This window comes from Sminthopsis crassicaudata, chromosome 1 (assembly GCF_048593235.1).
Source record: "Sminthopsis crassicaudata isolate SCR6 chromosome 1, ASM4859323v1, whole genome shotgun sequence".
NCBI classification, from domain to species: domain Eukaryota; kingdom Metazoa; phylum Chordata; class Mammalia; order Dasyuromorphia; family Dasyuridae; genus Sminthopsis; species Sminthopsis crassicaudata.
The window spans coordinates 208,532,096-208,548,526 of record NC_133617.1 but is presented as its reverse complement, the minus strand read 5'-3'; the positions used below and the strand labels follow the sequence as shown (position 1 = coordinate 208,548,526).

Here is a 16,431-nt window from a genome sequence, read left to right as displayed (position 1 = left end):
GTTTCAAAGAATTGAGAATTCAAATTAATTCACCAAATGGTCATGATTCTAAAGGAATGATGAAGCATGTTATTTATCTCTTGACAGAAAGCTGATGGATGGCAAGAGGTGGAAGTGCTGGAAAAAGAAGAGGGATAGAGAAGAAAATTAAAGCATCTTTTTTTTTTTTTTTTTTTTTTTTTTTAATGTAAGGAAGATAACAGAAGAAAGACTAAAAGTAATGGACACACAGGACAATTTTGAAAACTACAAATTGATTTCACACACAAAAAGAAAATCAAATTCTACATAAAAGTTCTACAGTTTCATGTACAATCCTCTTTTTTTTTTTTTTTTTTTTTTTTTTTTTTTTACTGTGTAAGAAGATGCCAATTTTATTTGGTGCTTAAATCCAGAGTAAAAATAAAGCTTTAAAAAAGAATGTAAAAAAAGTGGGTCTTTACGGTCATAAAGAATAATCATCATCATCACCTATTATTTGACGTAGTTCTAGAAAAAGTAACTATTGTTGTTCAGTCATTTCAGCTGTGCCAATTCATTATGATTTTATCTGGAGTTCTCTTGACAAAATATGAAGCAGTTTGCCATTTCCTTCTCCAGTTCATTTACAAATGAGGAAACAATCAAAAACAGGTTAAGTACTAGCTCAGGGTTACACTGCTAGTAGGTCTCTGAAGTCAGATTTGAATTCAGGAAGATAAGTTTTCCTGGCTCCAAGCCCAGCATTCTATCCACCACATTACCCAACTGCCCAAAAGGAACTAAAGGTAAAAAAAAAAAAATTTAAGGGAAAAGCACAGGTAAAAGGGAAACAAAAATATTGCTTTGTGAAGATGATATGGTCAAACTAAAGAATTTTAATTGAAATCCAATTAAAAATTAAGTGAAACAACATTCAGAATGTACAGGATACCAAATAAATTCATAAATATCATTATTCTGTAGATTAACACTAAAACTCATTTGGAAAAGAAAGAAGTTCCATTCAAAATAACCAAAAGAATTCAATCAGTAGAACAGATTAGGTATTTATTTAATCTTTTTAAGATACAGTTCAAGTCTCAATTCTTCCATCAAACCTCCTCTGATCTCTACTACTCTGAATTTCTACTACACTTATAGTTAGGATATCAGTTAAATATTTAACTATTCTCAAATTGTTCATAGGAAGCTCTTCATCTGTAAGTTAAACTGCAAGCAACTTGAGGACTGAAACTAGACCTTACACTCTGTATACCCACAGTGTCTAACCCAAAGTCCAACAAATAGTTTAATAAGACAAAATGATTTAATTCAACAAAAAATAATGTCAATAATTATTAATATATTAATTATATAAGAAGATTAAAGAGCAAAGATGATGCTACTTTTTAATTTGTCACCAGTCAGCTATTCCTGCTGTGTATAATGGTAGAATATCAATGTTCCTGATAATGAGCATATTAAAATATTCAGGCAAAAAGGACTTACTAGTATAGGAAGTAGCATCCATTTTTCCAACTTTAACTGGAGACCGAAGCCTTTTCATCTCTAAACCAACTTCATTCCAAACTGGTTCCAATCTTCTGCAGTGTGCACACCATGGCGCATAGAACTAGAATGAAGCAAGACATTTTCTTTTAAAAAAATCAGTGATTCTAAATATCAAAGCAATCATTTGAAAAATATTCACTGATCAATTGAAAGGGCCTCTGTAGTAGCAAGAATTCCACTCTGACTAAATTACCTATTAATAATTTGTTTTCCATAAATGTTCAAAAATTACTATACCAGGTTCATTTAAAAGATACCTGTTTAAATGGGTTCACTATTTATAGTACATTAATCCCAAGTTAATATGCTCATATTTTATTTTCACTGTGGTTAAATTAATACAAAAAGAAAACTAATAGTTGATGATAATCACAGCTCTTTTCTTCAGATTAGATTTCATATTATATCCCCACAATTGCTAGGGACTTCCCTGATTTCCCCCCCATAACTACAGGGGAACTTCCAGGGCTTCTGTTTTGGTACTGGAAAAAGCTGGCCTGTTTTAAAATATCCATTGACCACCCAACCAGGTAGGGACCTGACCTTTTCTGCCACCAGCTGGCTGGGGTCTTGGCCAGGTCCACCTGTTGAAGAGCCATAATAAATTGTCCGAAGCCCTTCCATGCCATAAGATTTAAACTTATCCCCTGACCTGAAAGTGAGGAAAGGAAGGTAAGATGAAACTCAAATTAATTCAATTTTGCTCATCATTTGTAGCTCTAACAAAATATTCAGTAAGAAAGACACTGAACTATTTGGTTATAAACAAGTGAAAAGAATTAGTTCTGGACTTATTCATGGACTTGGTGATTTATCTAACCCTCTTTGTTAAAACTTAAGACAAATGGAAATCTAATTTATAAGCAAATTACACTATAATCTCACTATAATATTTTTACTTACAAAGTAAAGTTCAGTATAGGACAGACCTACCGTGGACCTCAATCAAGGACAGTTTGGCAATGATGTATAGATAGTTTTACCTAATAAACTGGTTCCCTAGAATTGACTCTGAGGTCAGCATTGTTAATGAAAATATGGTATAAATCTCAGATTATTATACTCTTTTAGTCTACACAAGTACACATCTAAGCATTACTCAGCAAAACAAAGGATCCTATCATTTTTTTAGGGAGGAAAAAAATGGCAAAAAGTAACACAAAAAGTATTATCCAAAAGAAAACCTGCTATAAAGTCATATACTCACGTCTACAAGCCAAATGCTATTTTTCCGATTGTCTTTAAATCTAAAAGAGAAAAACAACAAAACAAAAAACATCTGATTTATGAATGTGCTCAAATTAAAATTTTATAATACATTTTCCTAAAGGAGGAAACTGAAAACTCTGATAACAATGTTAATATTTCACTACGTGTGTAAATATACATATGTGTGTGTGCATATGTGTCTGTTATTTGTTGTTCTTTCTCAAAGAGGTACATGACATCAGGAAAGTGATGCCATGACATGCAAGTGAATTTAATTTAAGTGAGGGAGGGCTGTGCAAGGTTACTTGCCTCACTTTCCCCTCCAGAACCATCTGGGTCAAATGGCAAGATTTAAATATAGACATACACAGGCTCATAATACTATATATGGAAGTCATATTACTACCTATGCTATAGCTTATTATAACATTCTACCGCAACCCATTATTTCTTTACGCCTATGACTTGTCTTTTTATCCCTGGAATAATTAATGCCTTAGTGGTATTTTATTAAATTTCTGAAAATCAAATTGCCATCTTCCTTAAAGCCACACTGGTAAATATTGTATTGTAATGTTAAATGAGTTTTTTGCTGCTGTTACTTATGTTTTCACGTCATAAAAATATTAGAAATAGAGGCTATTTCTGGGTCTTGAAAGTTCATTTTAATATCACTTTGTTGATGTGATTATAAGAAGTTTTATTGACTAGTAAATCCTGTAAAAATTAATGTTACAAAGTCCTGAGTTAAATTTCATCCCCTTTTTACTCTCTACTGCTCTTGAATACTTTGCATGCTTTTCCTATTGCTGCTCTTCTTTTGCAAAACCAAAGGGCTGGTTTACTTCCATCTTTAATTTTCTCCATTACTATTGAGCTACTCAATGAAGCTGAAGTATGAAATATTCCAACAATGCTGACTGGGTACATTACAATTCATTTTATCCAACAATTGGGACCTTACTGCAGCAAAGAAATTCTTTTATTCCTTCCTGATACCTCATTCTTCAAAGAAACTATTCCAAACATTGTCTTTCCTCCCAACTCTCTACACCCTCTTCATTTCTCCTAAGTGACAAACTTGTCTTTTACTTTACAAAAACAAAACAAAACAAAACTGAAGTTATCCAGTGGGACCTCCAATTTCTCTTAATTATTCTGTCTCTTTCTCTCTTTCCCCAAATATAAAAACAAGTCATTTTCCAATAGATAGGTGATCAAAGTAAGAACACTTTTGAAAAGAAAAAATGAAAATTGCTAATGTTAAACAAGTTGTTGAAAATAAGACAAAAAGAATGAGATATACATTTTCAGACATAATCAAAATGGAAATTTAATGTGTCGGTTTACAAATATTTGTTATAAGAATTAAATGGAAATGCTCATTTTATTTAGTTTTGCTTTGAATTCAGCACACCAAAAAGAAAGAAAGAGTCACATTGGTGGTTATGTACTGGTCCAATCAATCTACAAAGTAAACATGAATTGTGTTTCAAGAATGACTAAAATGTTTGTAGTCTTTGGTCCAAACTGCCAAGATATACATCAAGAAAGTCAGAGAAAAATAGAAGTCTCATATACAATAAATTATTTGATATGTAGCAACACTTTTTGTAGTTGCAAAGAACTAGAATTTAAGTAGACCATCAGTCATGTAAAAACTATACAAACTTTGGTATATAAATGTAATGGAATCTTATAAGAAACAACAAATATGGGAATATATGAACTGATACACTCATATACAGAATGAAGAAAACAATTATGCTAATTTATAAGAACTTACAATTTGCAAAATGCTTTCTACTGTGGTGTTTATATACAAAAAATTCAAAACTGAAAGCAATGACATTTTAATGAGCTCACAGTACTGAGGAGATGAAAAAATGTGCATGTTAGCCTTTTTTGCAGTTATAGGGAGTCACAGTTATGAATACTGCAAATACTTTCAAACTCAGATGACTGTTGATTATCTTTGTTAAACTACTTTATTTTCTCTCTTTTGATTGCCATTCTTTACGGCCTCTGAATAAGGGAGAAATGAAGGATTTGAACAGGTGTTTGGCCTCTGAAGCTCTATCCACTATACTATCTTGATGCCTGGAATAAGAGACAGTGGTGGCTGACAAAAGCAAAGAAGCTCAATTTTAATTTTACTTTGGACTTTCTATGTTAAAGAGAATGACTTTTTGGTGAGGAAGGATACAATAAAAATGTCTAACAGGAAATCAATATTCAAGATGAGGAAGGAAAAAACTATGCCCCAGACTGGTTAAATTTATTTCAAGTCAATTCAACAAGCACTAGCTAAGTATCTAACTACTATGTGACAAGTATTAGGCACGGGTATACAAAAACACAAATGAAGCAGTCCTCAAGGACTTCTTATAATATGTTTTGGAAAAGCACAGGGAAAAAACAGAATAATTTTTAAAAGTGAGAAAATGCTATTATCTAGGAATATCAGAAAAAACCCTAGTGCAGGAAGTGATACCTGATTTGTACTTGGAAGTCAATTAGAGATTCAAAAATGTCAAATTGAAAAACTAATATATTGCAGATATGAAGGAATAGTTGGTACAAAGTTACAGAAACAAAAGGCTGAATGATGTGAATAAGGAAAAGTAAGGGAAAGAGTTTGCCTAAAATGTATTGTGTGTGAAGGGGAAGAATGTCAATTTCCTATGGGTATAGATAATGAAACCAAGAGGGAAGGAAATTGGCAGCAGGGAAATCAATAAGGAGGTATTACAATACTCCATGCAAGAGGGCTTATAACTAGAGTAGAACCTTTATATGTGAAGGGACAGGGATAGATACAGGCAGATCAAACTCATTAATCATGGATATTAGCCTACAATAGATAATGGATAATAGCAAATACCATCAGCTACTTTCATTGTACTTTAGAAATTCTACAATACCAGGGAAGGGAAATTTTCAATAAAGAAATAATGGGATTTAAAATTACATTTATTTCCTTTTCATGAAGTCATGGAAATTTTTCCTATGTGTCTTATATTAAACACTTCTCAAGTAGTCAAATTTCTGTTAACTAAATGCCATTACTAAATGCATTTACTTCATTAACTAAGATACTGTGGCCACATGGTTTGAAAATATGTGTGCAAATAAAATTCTTTTAGGAATTCTCAGAGATTACTCAGGGAGTTAGTTACTTTACCAAAAGGACATCTTTATTGATTTAAATCAGGACTTTGTAACATTAATTTTTACAGGATTTACTAGTCAAAAAAACTTCTTATAATCACATCAACAAAGTGATATTAAAATGAACTTTCAAGACCCAGAAATAGCCTCTATTTCTAATATTTTTATGACGTGAAAACATAAGTAACAGAAGCAAAAAACTCATTTAACATTAAAATACAATATTTAACAGTGTGGCTTTAAGGAAGATGGCAATTTGATTTCAGAATTCCCCCCCCCCACCCAAAGCAGCAAAAATATTATGTCAGAGGATGAATCTAATAATAGCTATTCTTCCCTACAACTGACAGGAAACCAAACTTAATTTCCAGCAGAAAGACACTATCCGACTGTCCATCACTCACATCATTATACTTCATTTCATTTTTAAAATGTGTTCCAAAAAATCTACAATCCATTTATAATTATTAAACGAAATCTATTTTTAGGTAATCAAGGAAAAAGCATAAATTACTAATATATTTACACATCAAAATAGGATATTTTTAAAAATTAATTAAGCATAAAAATTCCAATTGAGATTTTGAAAAAGAAAAAAAAAAAAAAAAAAAACTAGTAACATCAGAACATCTAATAAAATTATATTTAGATGTAACAAACTTTTAGCCAGAAGGAACCTAAGAGGTCATGGAATTCAACTCTATCATATTATAAATTAGAAAACGGAGGAAATATGCATATTTACGTATAGAAATACTTAAAACCTGTGGGAGGTGATAAATGTTCAAATAAGAAAGAATAATACAAAAAGAGAAAAGAAGAAATGCCTAGGACTAAGCCTATGAATGATGATTCAGTAACAGTAGCCAACAGAATCAAATGTAACAAAGGAGATGTAAATGGAAAAAAAGATGAGGATTAAAAAAAAAAGCCACTGGATTAGAACTAAGAAATCACTAGTAACTTGGGAATTTAAATGGAGCAATAAGAACTAAGAAATGAGTGAGAAAAAACTGGAAATGTATCCAAAGAATCTCTGAGGCTTTCACCTCTTCTCTTCCCACACTCTCTTTTGGTGTCATCTTCATCATGGATTTAATTATTCAGCTTTATGCAGATCTTCATATTCAGCCCTCATTTCTCTCCTGACTTCCATATTTCTATCACCAACTAACCTGCATGACATCTCTACTTGGAAGATCTCTGACTCTGTCACACCACTGACAAAGACCTTTACAACCTCATAACTAGAAGAATACAGTAACTTTCCAGTTCTCCCTGCCTCATTTCTCCTCACATTTCAGTTCATTCTCCAACAATTAAAGTGGTTTTCTTAAACTTCATGTCTGACTAGGTCACCCCTTATTCAATAAATTCCAGTAGTTTCCTAACACTCCCAAAATAAAATACAAAAGCTGGACATACCTTAATTTCCTCCTATCTTTTTGCCACATATTCTGAGTTCTGGTGCCATTGGCCTCCTTCAATTTCTTCATTTAAGAAAACTATAATTTCCAGAACCCAAGAATTTTTTATTAGCCTGGAATTTTCCCCTTTTCATCTCTATCTCTGGCTTTTTTGGCTTCTTTCAAATTCCAGCTAAAATCCACTTTCTCTAAAAAATCTTTCCTGATCTTCCTTAATGCTAGTGTTTTCTCTTTGTTAATTCCAATTCATCCTATATGTATGTTTTATTTTGATATACTTGTTTCATATTATCTCCATTACATTGTGAAGTCCTTGACAGTAGGGACAATTTTTTGTTTAATTTGTATCCCTAGCATTGACCACAGCAACTCTCTATATAAAAGATGCTTAATAAATGCTTGTTAACTGATTACATCATTTCCTTAATCAATGAACTCCAATAACTCCCTTTTATCTCCAGGACCAAATATAAAATCCTTTGGATTTTAAAGTTCTTTATATAACCTTGTCCCTTTCTACCATTCCAGTCTTCTCGTGCACCTTATTCCTCTTTAAGAATTCTACAATCCGATGACACTTGTCTTCCTTATTGTTATTCTCTCTTTCTTGGCTACCTTGTCTCTCCTAAATTCCAAATTCTTTAAAAATTCTTTCCTGATCCCTCTAATGCTAGTGCCTTACTTTTGTGATCATCTTCAATTTATCCTGCATATATCTTACCTGGATAAAATTGTTTGCAAGGTGCCTCCCTCATTAGATTGTGAGCTTCTTGAGAAGAGGAATTGTCTTTTACCTTTCCTAGGATCCTCAGAGTTTAGTGACGTGCCTAGCACATGGAAAATACTTAATAAAGATACGTGAACTTTACTTCTATAGTTATACTATAACACCCTTATCCAAGCCTTCATCACCTCTCATGTGGACTTCCCCAACAGCCTAATAATTAGTCTGTGTTCAATTGTTCTCCTTAATGAACCTTCCACTCAACTGCCTGCTTGAAGCCCTTAAAGCAGAGGCTCAAGAAACTTCAGTCTATTTTTTTTTTCCGAGGATAAAATACAAACTTTTCTGGACAGTATTTCTTTACAATTTAATTCTAGCCTCCCATATAGGTTAATCACACTTTAATCCACTTTGGATGCTTTACACTCCAGACTAAATGACCTAGTTGTCATTACTTCTAGTGAAACCACATACCTTTGCTGGCCTCTATATTTTTATTTTGGCTATCCTTCCTGCCTGGAATGCCACCCTTCATCACTTTTGTCTGTTGGAAACTCTAGTTCCCTTCACATTTCAGCTCAATAGCTACCTCCCAACTCAACTCAACTCAACTGCTAGCCCAATCTAACCTCCCATTCCCCACACCCCACCTCCAATCCTCTTTCGAGTCTGTATTAGCTTGTAATACTTCTGTATTGATTCTGTATTTATCTATGAACAAGTTGTAAACCTCCAATAAAATGTAAGTAATTTGATGGCTGGAAGGAAAACTTGTATTTGTAACCTCAGCACTTAATACCTGAAACATAGCACATGCTGCATGAATCCTTGCTGATTGAATCTCAATCTACTGTTTTATCTATTTATCATTCCAGAATCATAGCTTTAAAAAAGAAAGGGCCCTTAAAAATAATCTAATTCAATTCCTTCATTTTAAGATGATGAAACTACCTAAGATCAAGGTAGCAGAACTGGAATTGGAATTCAGACCTAGCACTAATTCACTACACAACTAGTCAAATCTAATTGCTTCAAAAATTTAAACATTGCCAGGGTATGTTTAGGATGAGAAGAGAGTAACCAGATTTAGTTAATGTAAGTGAAAGTACATGTACAATATTATTACTGTGTTAACTGCCATTAGGGAACACAATAAATTAAATTAAGGGACAGAAATTAGGACAGTATAAAAGAACATGGAAAAAATATTAAAAATAAATGGGACCATTTTCTTAAAATGTGTCTAGTACTGTTCTTGCATCTAAGAAGAAAGGAAGAAACTTCTTCCTCTCCCTCTAATAGGGGACTTAGAGGTTAGTAGTCTTAGTCACAATAATAGTATACTTAAGTTATATTATACTTATACTTAAGTTAAATAGGCTTTAGCTAAGCTACAGTTGATAATAGTATTTTAGAAGAAAATTTATTATGTTTTAAGAACTAGATATATGTGAATTGTCAATGTCTACATTTAAAGAAAGGAATTTCTTCAATATATCACCACTTAACAAATTTATTATGTAATCTTTCTACAATTTACATGTCATTTTTTCCACTTTCATGTTTAAAAATAAGAAGATTAATTTTTTGACAGCCTCCTTTCAAGTAACTTGCATGTCAAATTGTGAAATTTAGAGGGCAGGAACTGTCTTTAGCTTTTCTTTATATCCCCAGTACTTAATACATAGTAGGCATTTAATAAATCCTTACTGATTGAATGATATCTGTCTCCCAAAAGCACTGATAGTCAAGTCTATGTGTTGTGTGAGCTTGACAGGTGTCAAAAATATATCAATGTTCAGGAAATACTAAACTAACAGGAAATGTTAAATATCTTAAAATCATGTATATATACATATATATTTACATATGTCTATATACTCACGATTCATCTAACTCTTCTACAATATCTGTATCCAAAGTCTGACCGAGTACAGCAACTGAAAAACAGAAAAATACAATATACATATTTTAAGAAAGTAATATTATTTGCACAACAGTTTCATCATCCACAATGAGCAGAAATCTTAATTCACTGCAGGACACAACTAAAATGCAAAGACTTAAGTTCACGTCATTTAACAAATATTTTTAAGACATCATACTCTGTATGTGTGCATCTCTTTTGTGGATAAGTGGCAGCTGTTACAACCTGCTGTTCTCTACCTTACTACTTTTCTGCTGGCTTCTTCCAGAGCACCAAAAGTAAATCTCAGTACTTAATTAAAAACAAAAACAAAACTCCAGCTTTATGGAATCACTTTACCTGTGGCCCATGTCAACTCGCTGACACATGCTGACACTTTCCCTCTGCAATACCTAATTTTACACAAATTCAGATATATTCCTGCCTATCTTTATCCATAGTAATTCCTCCCTTTTGTAAGACTAGGCTAAGCATTTAAGAAGCTTGAAATTGATTTTTTGCCCAAACTCATTTTTAGGGATTCTGATCCATCTGAAGCTTCATTCTTTCTGCTCCTTTCACCTCATGTTAAACCAAATAAGGAGTCCTCTAACTTTTATAGAATGTAGCCCTAAAATTCAATGCAATATAATTGCCCTATAATTAAGCACTTTCCACATGCAAAACATGGGAGGTAGGGTTGAGGAGACCCGCAGAACTGGGAGATTGCAATTTTTCTTTTTTTAAATGAAATGAGAAAGTAGGACAGAGAGAAGAAATGACATATCCAAAGTCACATTTCCAGATTTAAACATAAGCACTCATATTATAAAGCTAGGGGTCTTCCCATTACACCAAAAGGCCTTCTTTTGGAAGTTGCAAGGATAAAAGACATGTGGACTTAGAAGGCCCCTAGATTCAGAAGGGTGACTGAAAGGGTTCACTACACCGGGGGCATAGGCTAGAACGGGGGACCGCCATCATTCTCTAGCCAACTCCCTCCCCCGCCCATAACAGCAACCCAGCTTCCCGAGCGCGCGCACGCGCTTTTCCTACTACTCCCCTCCCCCACGTTTCACCGCGGCCTCCATCCCTCCCCCACATCCTCCCACCCTCCCCGACACCCTCCACCACTGGGCTAGGGCGACCCCTGTCCTCCTTCCCCTTCCTGCCCTGAAGTTCCACTGCAGGCCAGCATTCGCGCTTACCTGCCGCACAGAGGAGCAGGAGATGCCAAGCGCTTCCAGCTCCCATGGTTAGTACTGCAGACTAGCAGGGGGCGACCGCGGGAAGAAGAAAAAGGATGGTCGGTCTATAAGCGAAAAAAAAAAGGCCACGGTCGCCTCCGCAGTAGCTGCCGGAAGGGGAAGCTCAGCTGTCACTGCGCGGAAGAGTGAAGGTGTGAGCTACGCCGCCGTTAACTGCTCCAGGAAGTTGCCCTAGTTTCTGAGCATGCGTGCGTGTAACACTTCTTCCACGCATGCTCCGCTGTTCTCTTCGGATTTCCCTAATCTCTCTGCCCCTCCCTTGGCGCGGGGAATATGCGAGTTTTTAGGCTTTTTAGGCTGGGTCCTGGGCTAGTTGGGCAACAGAAGTCTATCGTGCTGGAAAAGCTGTGAGTGCGGAGGAAGACTGAACTGCTGGGCTCAGCTGTACAGACTTCTGACCAAACCTGACTGCATTTATCGCTCACTATTCTACTTAATAATATTGTAATGCTTTGAGCCGCTTTGTTGCAAAGATTAGTGCTATCTCTGGCCAAAGGGATGAGGGAAAAGGGTGAATTACTGAATTGGTACCTTGTGAACTTGGGCCTAGATTTTTAGATATGTTTCCCTAACATAGTATTTATTAAAAGTGCCCTTCAACCTGTACGTCTTTCTTAAGTTCCATTGGTGTGTTAGCTTTCCTTTAAGATGAATACTTGATTTTATTTGCATTTTTCTGGAAACCTTTGGAGCCGTGGAAGTTCAGAAAGAAAAAAAGGAAGATGTGTAGAAAATTGAGGCCTGCCTTTTCTTCTCTTGAAAATTATCTTTTTTTTTTAAATGGGTATTTTTTTCAAGTGAGGGCATTATTAACAGAAACATACACAGGGAAGACCGTATTTGAGTAGTTTCTACTAAGTATAAATTAACTGGGGCAGCTAATTGGTGCAATGGATAGAGGACCAGCCCTGAAGTCAGGAGGACCTGAGTTCAAATCAGAACTCAGACACTTAACACTTCCTGACTGTGTGCAAGTCACTTAACCCCAATTGCCTCAGCAAAAAAAAAAAAAAAAAGCATAAATTAATTTCTATACAGTGAATTAAACCCTTTTGAATAATGTCTTTATACGGTACTGAGTGGATTTTTACTTCCCTCAGAATGCTTGTTTTCTTTAATTATACTCAACTGGATCTATGGTCTAATAGATTTATATGCCTCAGTTACTGCTGGGCCATGATGATATAAACTTCAAACTATCTGATGGGACTCTTGATTGTTTCCCCAGCCCAAACCCTACAGAAATTCTCAATCCCTAGCTGACAGGTACAGTCTATATACACAATCTATAATTCCATCCTCCACCAAGTCTAGCACATTTTAGAAATCAGCCAATAAATAGCACCAGCAGAAAATAGACCAGGACATTAAACCACAAATTTTAATTAATCTTTCCCTGAGGTAGTACCTGTGCTATATCCTCTTTGCTGTCATTTGAGTCAGACTAATAATATCATTAAGTATACATTAATACACCTCTCTCCAAACCCTCTCCCTTCCCCACCCATCAACTTGGCAGAGCAGGACATTAAACCACAAATTTTAATTAATCTTTCCCTGAGATAGCACCTGTGCTACATCCTCTTTGCTGTCATTTAATTCAGACTAATAATGTCATTAGTATACATTAATACACTTCTCTCCAAACCCTCTCCCTTCCCCACCCAACAACTTGGCTTCTGAAATACATTTCAGGCTTCCCTTCTTTTGGAGACTACCTATTGCCTACATTAATCAAGCAAATGTTCTTACACACTTGTCTGAACATTTTATACTGTAACCTCACAAAGCCTTGCAGAGAGAGCTATACTTTCTTTCCAATTTTCTCCCTACCAAAAACTCCACTAAATTTCTTTTTAAAACTATTTCAGAATCTGGAGATCATTCTTGCAAATGATAGGATTTTAAAAATATAGTGAGAACAAAAGACATCAGTAAGTATTAAGATCTCATAGGGGGCAGCTAGGTGGCACAGTGAATAGAGCCCTGAATTCAGGAGGACCGGAGTTCAAATGACCTCAGACACTTAACACTTCCTAACTGTGTGACCCTGGGCAAGTCACTTAACCCCAGCCTCAGGGAAAAAAAAAAAAAAAAAAAAAAAAGATCTCACTATATAGCAGGTATTGTGCTAAATGCTAGAAATGCTAGATACAAAGGAAAGCAAAAGATGTTTCCTTCTTTCAAGGTCTGCACAAGATTAATGAGGGAAACTTAATCACATACAAATAAGATATAGAAAGGGTCAATCAGAGGTAATTAACAAAAAAAAGCACTAATATGAAGTGATGATGAAGAAAGACTTTCTACAGAAAGAAGGATTTAGCTGTCACATGAAGGAAGACAAAGAAGTATGGAAATGCCCATAATCAAGAGAAGGATAATATCCAGTACAAGGAACTGCAAGGAGGCCAATGTTACTTAATCTCAGGGAATGTGGTCATAAGAAAGGTTTCAGAAGGTTCGAAGTATGGGAGGGCACCAGACTGTGAAGGACTTTAAATTCCAAAAATGTCACTGAAGTAAAATGGACAGGACTTGACAACTGATTGGATATGAAAGATATTTTTGTTCCCATCATCTGTAGCTATCTTTTATTTTTTTTAAATATTAGATACTTCCCTTTTTTACTCTGTCTGCAAGTACAGTATCTACTCAAGCTTTCTCCTATTACTGGTCAACAAAGAATCTTCAACCTGCTCCATTTCCAACCCCTTTCAGTAGATCTACAAAGTCAAACTTTTTTTTCCCATAATTTTGAATTATGAAATAAGGTGGTTTAAATTTCTAAATACTGTAAGCATGGATAGACATTATCCACCTCAACAAAGTTATTTTAGGAGGTCCTCAAAATTTTTTAAGAGCATAAAGAGGTCCTGAAATTTAAAAAATTTAAAAAAAAACTCAATTGAAAACAAATGATCTAGTACAAAGTTCTTATTTTTAAAAAGAGGAAATTGAAGCTTAGATAGGTTAAGTGCCTTAGGTCAAGCTCATAAGGAGCAAGAATCTAGGTCTTCAGATTTGTAGTCCTGTATTTTCTTCTACTTTTACCATCACTACTATTAACACTACTATTACTAACACCAAAACCACTACCACTGCTACTGCTACAAATTATTTACATAATGCTTTACAATTTCAAAGGACTTTACATGTTACCTCATATAATCTTACAGCCCATCTATGATATAGGTGTTATCATTATCCCCACTTTGCAGGTGAGAAAACTGAGGCTAAATTGAGTTACCCAAGGTCACTGAACACTATCCACCTTTTCACGTATCATTGCCATATTATCTTCAGAAGATGCTTTTATTACTACATAGCCTTGTCATTTCCTCAGATTAGGTATTCTACAATATTATATATGAAAGTAATTTTCTAAACTTCAAATCCTAAACCTTTTGCTCATTATATTCTTATTAAGGACAAGGTAAGCTATAACAGTGTGCTAACTTATCGCAAGTATACAAAAATAAATTTAAATTCATCTAGTCAAATGGAATAGTATTATCACTGCTCACCAGATTATTAGAAACCAGTACAAGTGAACCAAGGAGAATTTTATAAACTTTTCAACAATATGTTTGGAAGTATACAATAAATGACTGACTAGAGTATTGTGTTAAATCTAATAAAATGAAATTCAATAGTGATAAATGTAAGACTTTTAAAAATGTAAGATTTTGCTTTCAAAAATAAATAAAATAAGCACTTGACCAATACAGGATGGTGGAGGCATATTTGGATAGCTGATTGCCTAGAAAAGGTCTGGAGATTTTAGACACTTCGTCAACTAGTATTTTTAAAATACTTAACAATGTGGAGGGCACTGTAGTAAATGCTGGAAACACAATACATGAAGAAAAGGCAATAATCCCTAAATTCAAATAACTTATCTTCTTATAGAGAAGAAAGCACATAAAAGGAAGCTGAAAGTGGTGAGAGAGAGAAGAAAGAGACATAATGTTAAGTCCAAAGGAGTTAAGCTTGTTGGGAAATAAAGTGATGATTAGCTTTCAAGTCAGTTTGAGATTGCAAGCTCAATATGAGTGAGTTGAGTTTACTAACCCAAGAATCTAATGTAAACTGTGGCATTTAGAGAAAGAGAAGAAATATCAGAACATATATCCTATAAATCTATTATTTATTTAAAATTTAAATAGAAAATAGAAAATGTACCCCCAAAATTAAAAAGAATAAAAAAGAGGAAAAAAAACATTATCATGTGCACAGCAGAACATGAGAGGATTCAAAATATGAGAAAATAAATTTTCATTTCAAGAAAACCTAGATAATTATTACAAATTGGGTTCAGTTTTCCACCTTTTCTTTGATGGTTGTAAGTTTTCTTTTTGTTTTCTATTGTACACTTTTTACTTTTTTTTTTTTTTTTTTTTTTTTTTTTTTTGTCTTTCTTCCTTCCCACCTTCCCCCAAAAGGCTATAAGTACAGATATATTTACACACACATATATATACACAAACATTCATATACATCAAATACATTTGTTTATCTTCTGATTCTCTGGAGGTGGGTAACAACATCCTCCATAAGAGCAAGTTTTCTAAATCAACTCATTTCTTATATCACAGTAATATTACAATGTTATACTATTTAGTTTTTTTTTTTAATATAGTCTAAAACAATATTAAAGAATATAGCTGGTATATAATGTAGTTCCCCTATTTTTCTTTTTTGATTAAACATATATTAGTTTTAACTTTGTTTTAGATTAGTGATTACTAGTTCTCCTTTTTTTTCCTAAATTCTATTCCTGAACATTGTTATTATGTTTCTGTATCTCTTGCTTCCTATGCCTGCTGTCTCCTATGTTTTATTTCTACCTGATATCTTACCCTCCTTCCCCAAGGTTCTCTTTCTTATCCTCCCCCCTCACCTTTATACTCTTTCTTTATCCCATTCCCATTAATCTATTCCATTATTCCATTTCTGTTTATATTCTTACCCTTGTTCTCTCTTTAACCCATTCCAGATGTGAGTAGGATTCCAGAACTACCTGCCCTTCTCTCCCCTGTGTGAGTTCTTGTTCTCATACCTCATTCATATAACATAATTACTCTTTTACTTTTTCCTGCATGGTTTTCTTTTAGAATCACATCATTGTCAGCTCTACCACAATCTTTCTTTCAAATATCCAATTATTGATGACAATAATTGATGTGTCCT

At 34.0% G+C, this 16,431-nt stretch overlaps 1 protein-coding gene across 3 annotated transcripts in view; it reads right to left on the bottom strand.

Annotated features, from left to right (window-relative positions):
- Positions 1 to 11,411, bottom strand: part of TMX3 (thioredoxin related transmembrane protein 3) — an 82,183-nt gene extending 70,772 nt beyond the window's left edge. Inside the window, exons 1-5 of one of the 3 annotated variants that reach the window (XM_074274170.1) lie at positions 11,179 to 11,336; positions 9,950 to 10,004; positions 8,062 to 8,167; positions 2,741 to 2,780; positions 1,471 to 1,594 (exon numbers count right to left, since the gene is read on the bottom strand). In XM_074274170.1, coding sequence (XP_074130271.1) covers positions 1,471 to 1,594; positions 2,741 to 2,780; positions 8,062 to 8,167; positions 9,950 to 9,956 — 277 coding nt within the window. In that variant the 5' untranslated portion in view covers positions 9,957 to 10,004; positions 11,179 to 11,336. Of the gene's footprint in view, positions 1 to 1,470; positions 1,595 to 2,076; positions 2,186 to 2,740; positions 2,781 to 8,061; positions 8,168 to 9,949; positions 10,005 to 11,178 lie in introns of those variants that run through there. The other 2 variants (XM_074274177.1, XM_074274184.1) reach the window with 2 other exon arrangements.
- Positions 11,412 to 16,431: the final 5,020 nt, after the last annotated feature.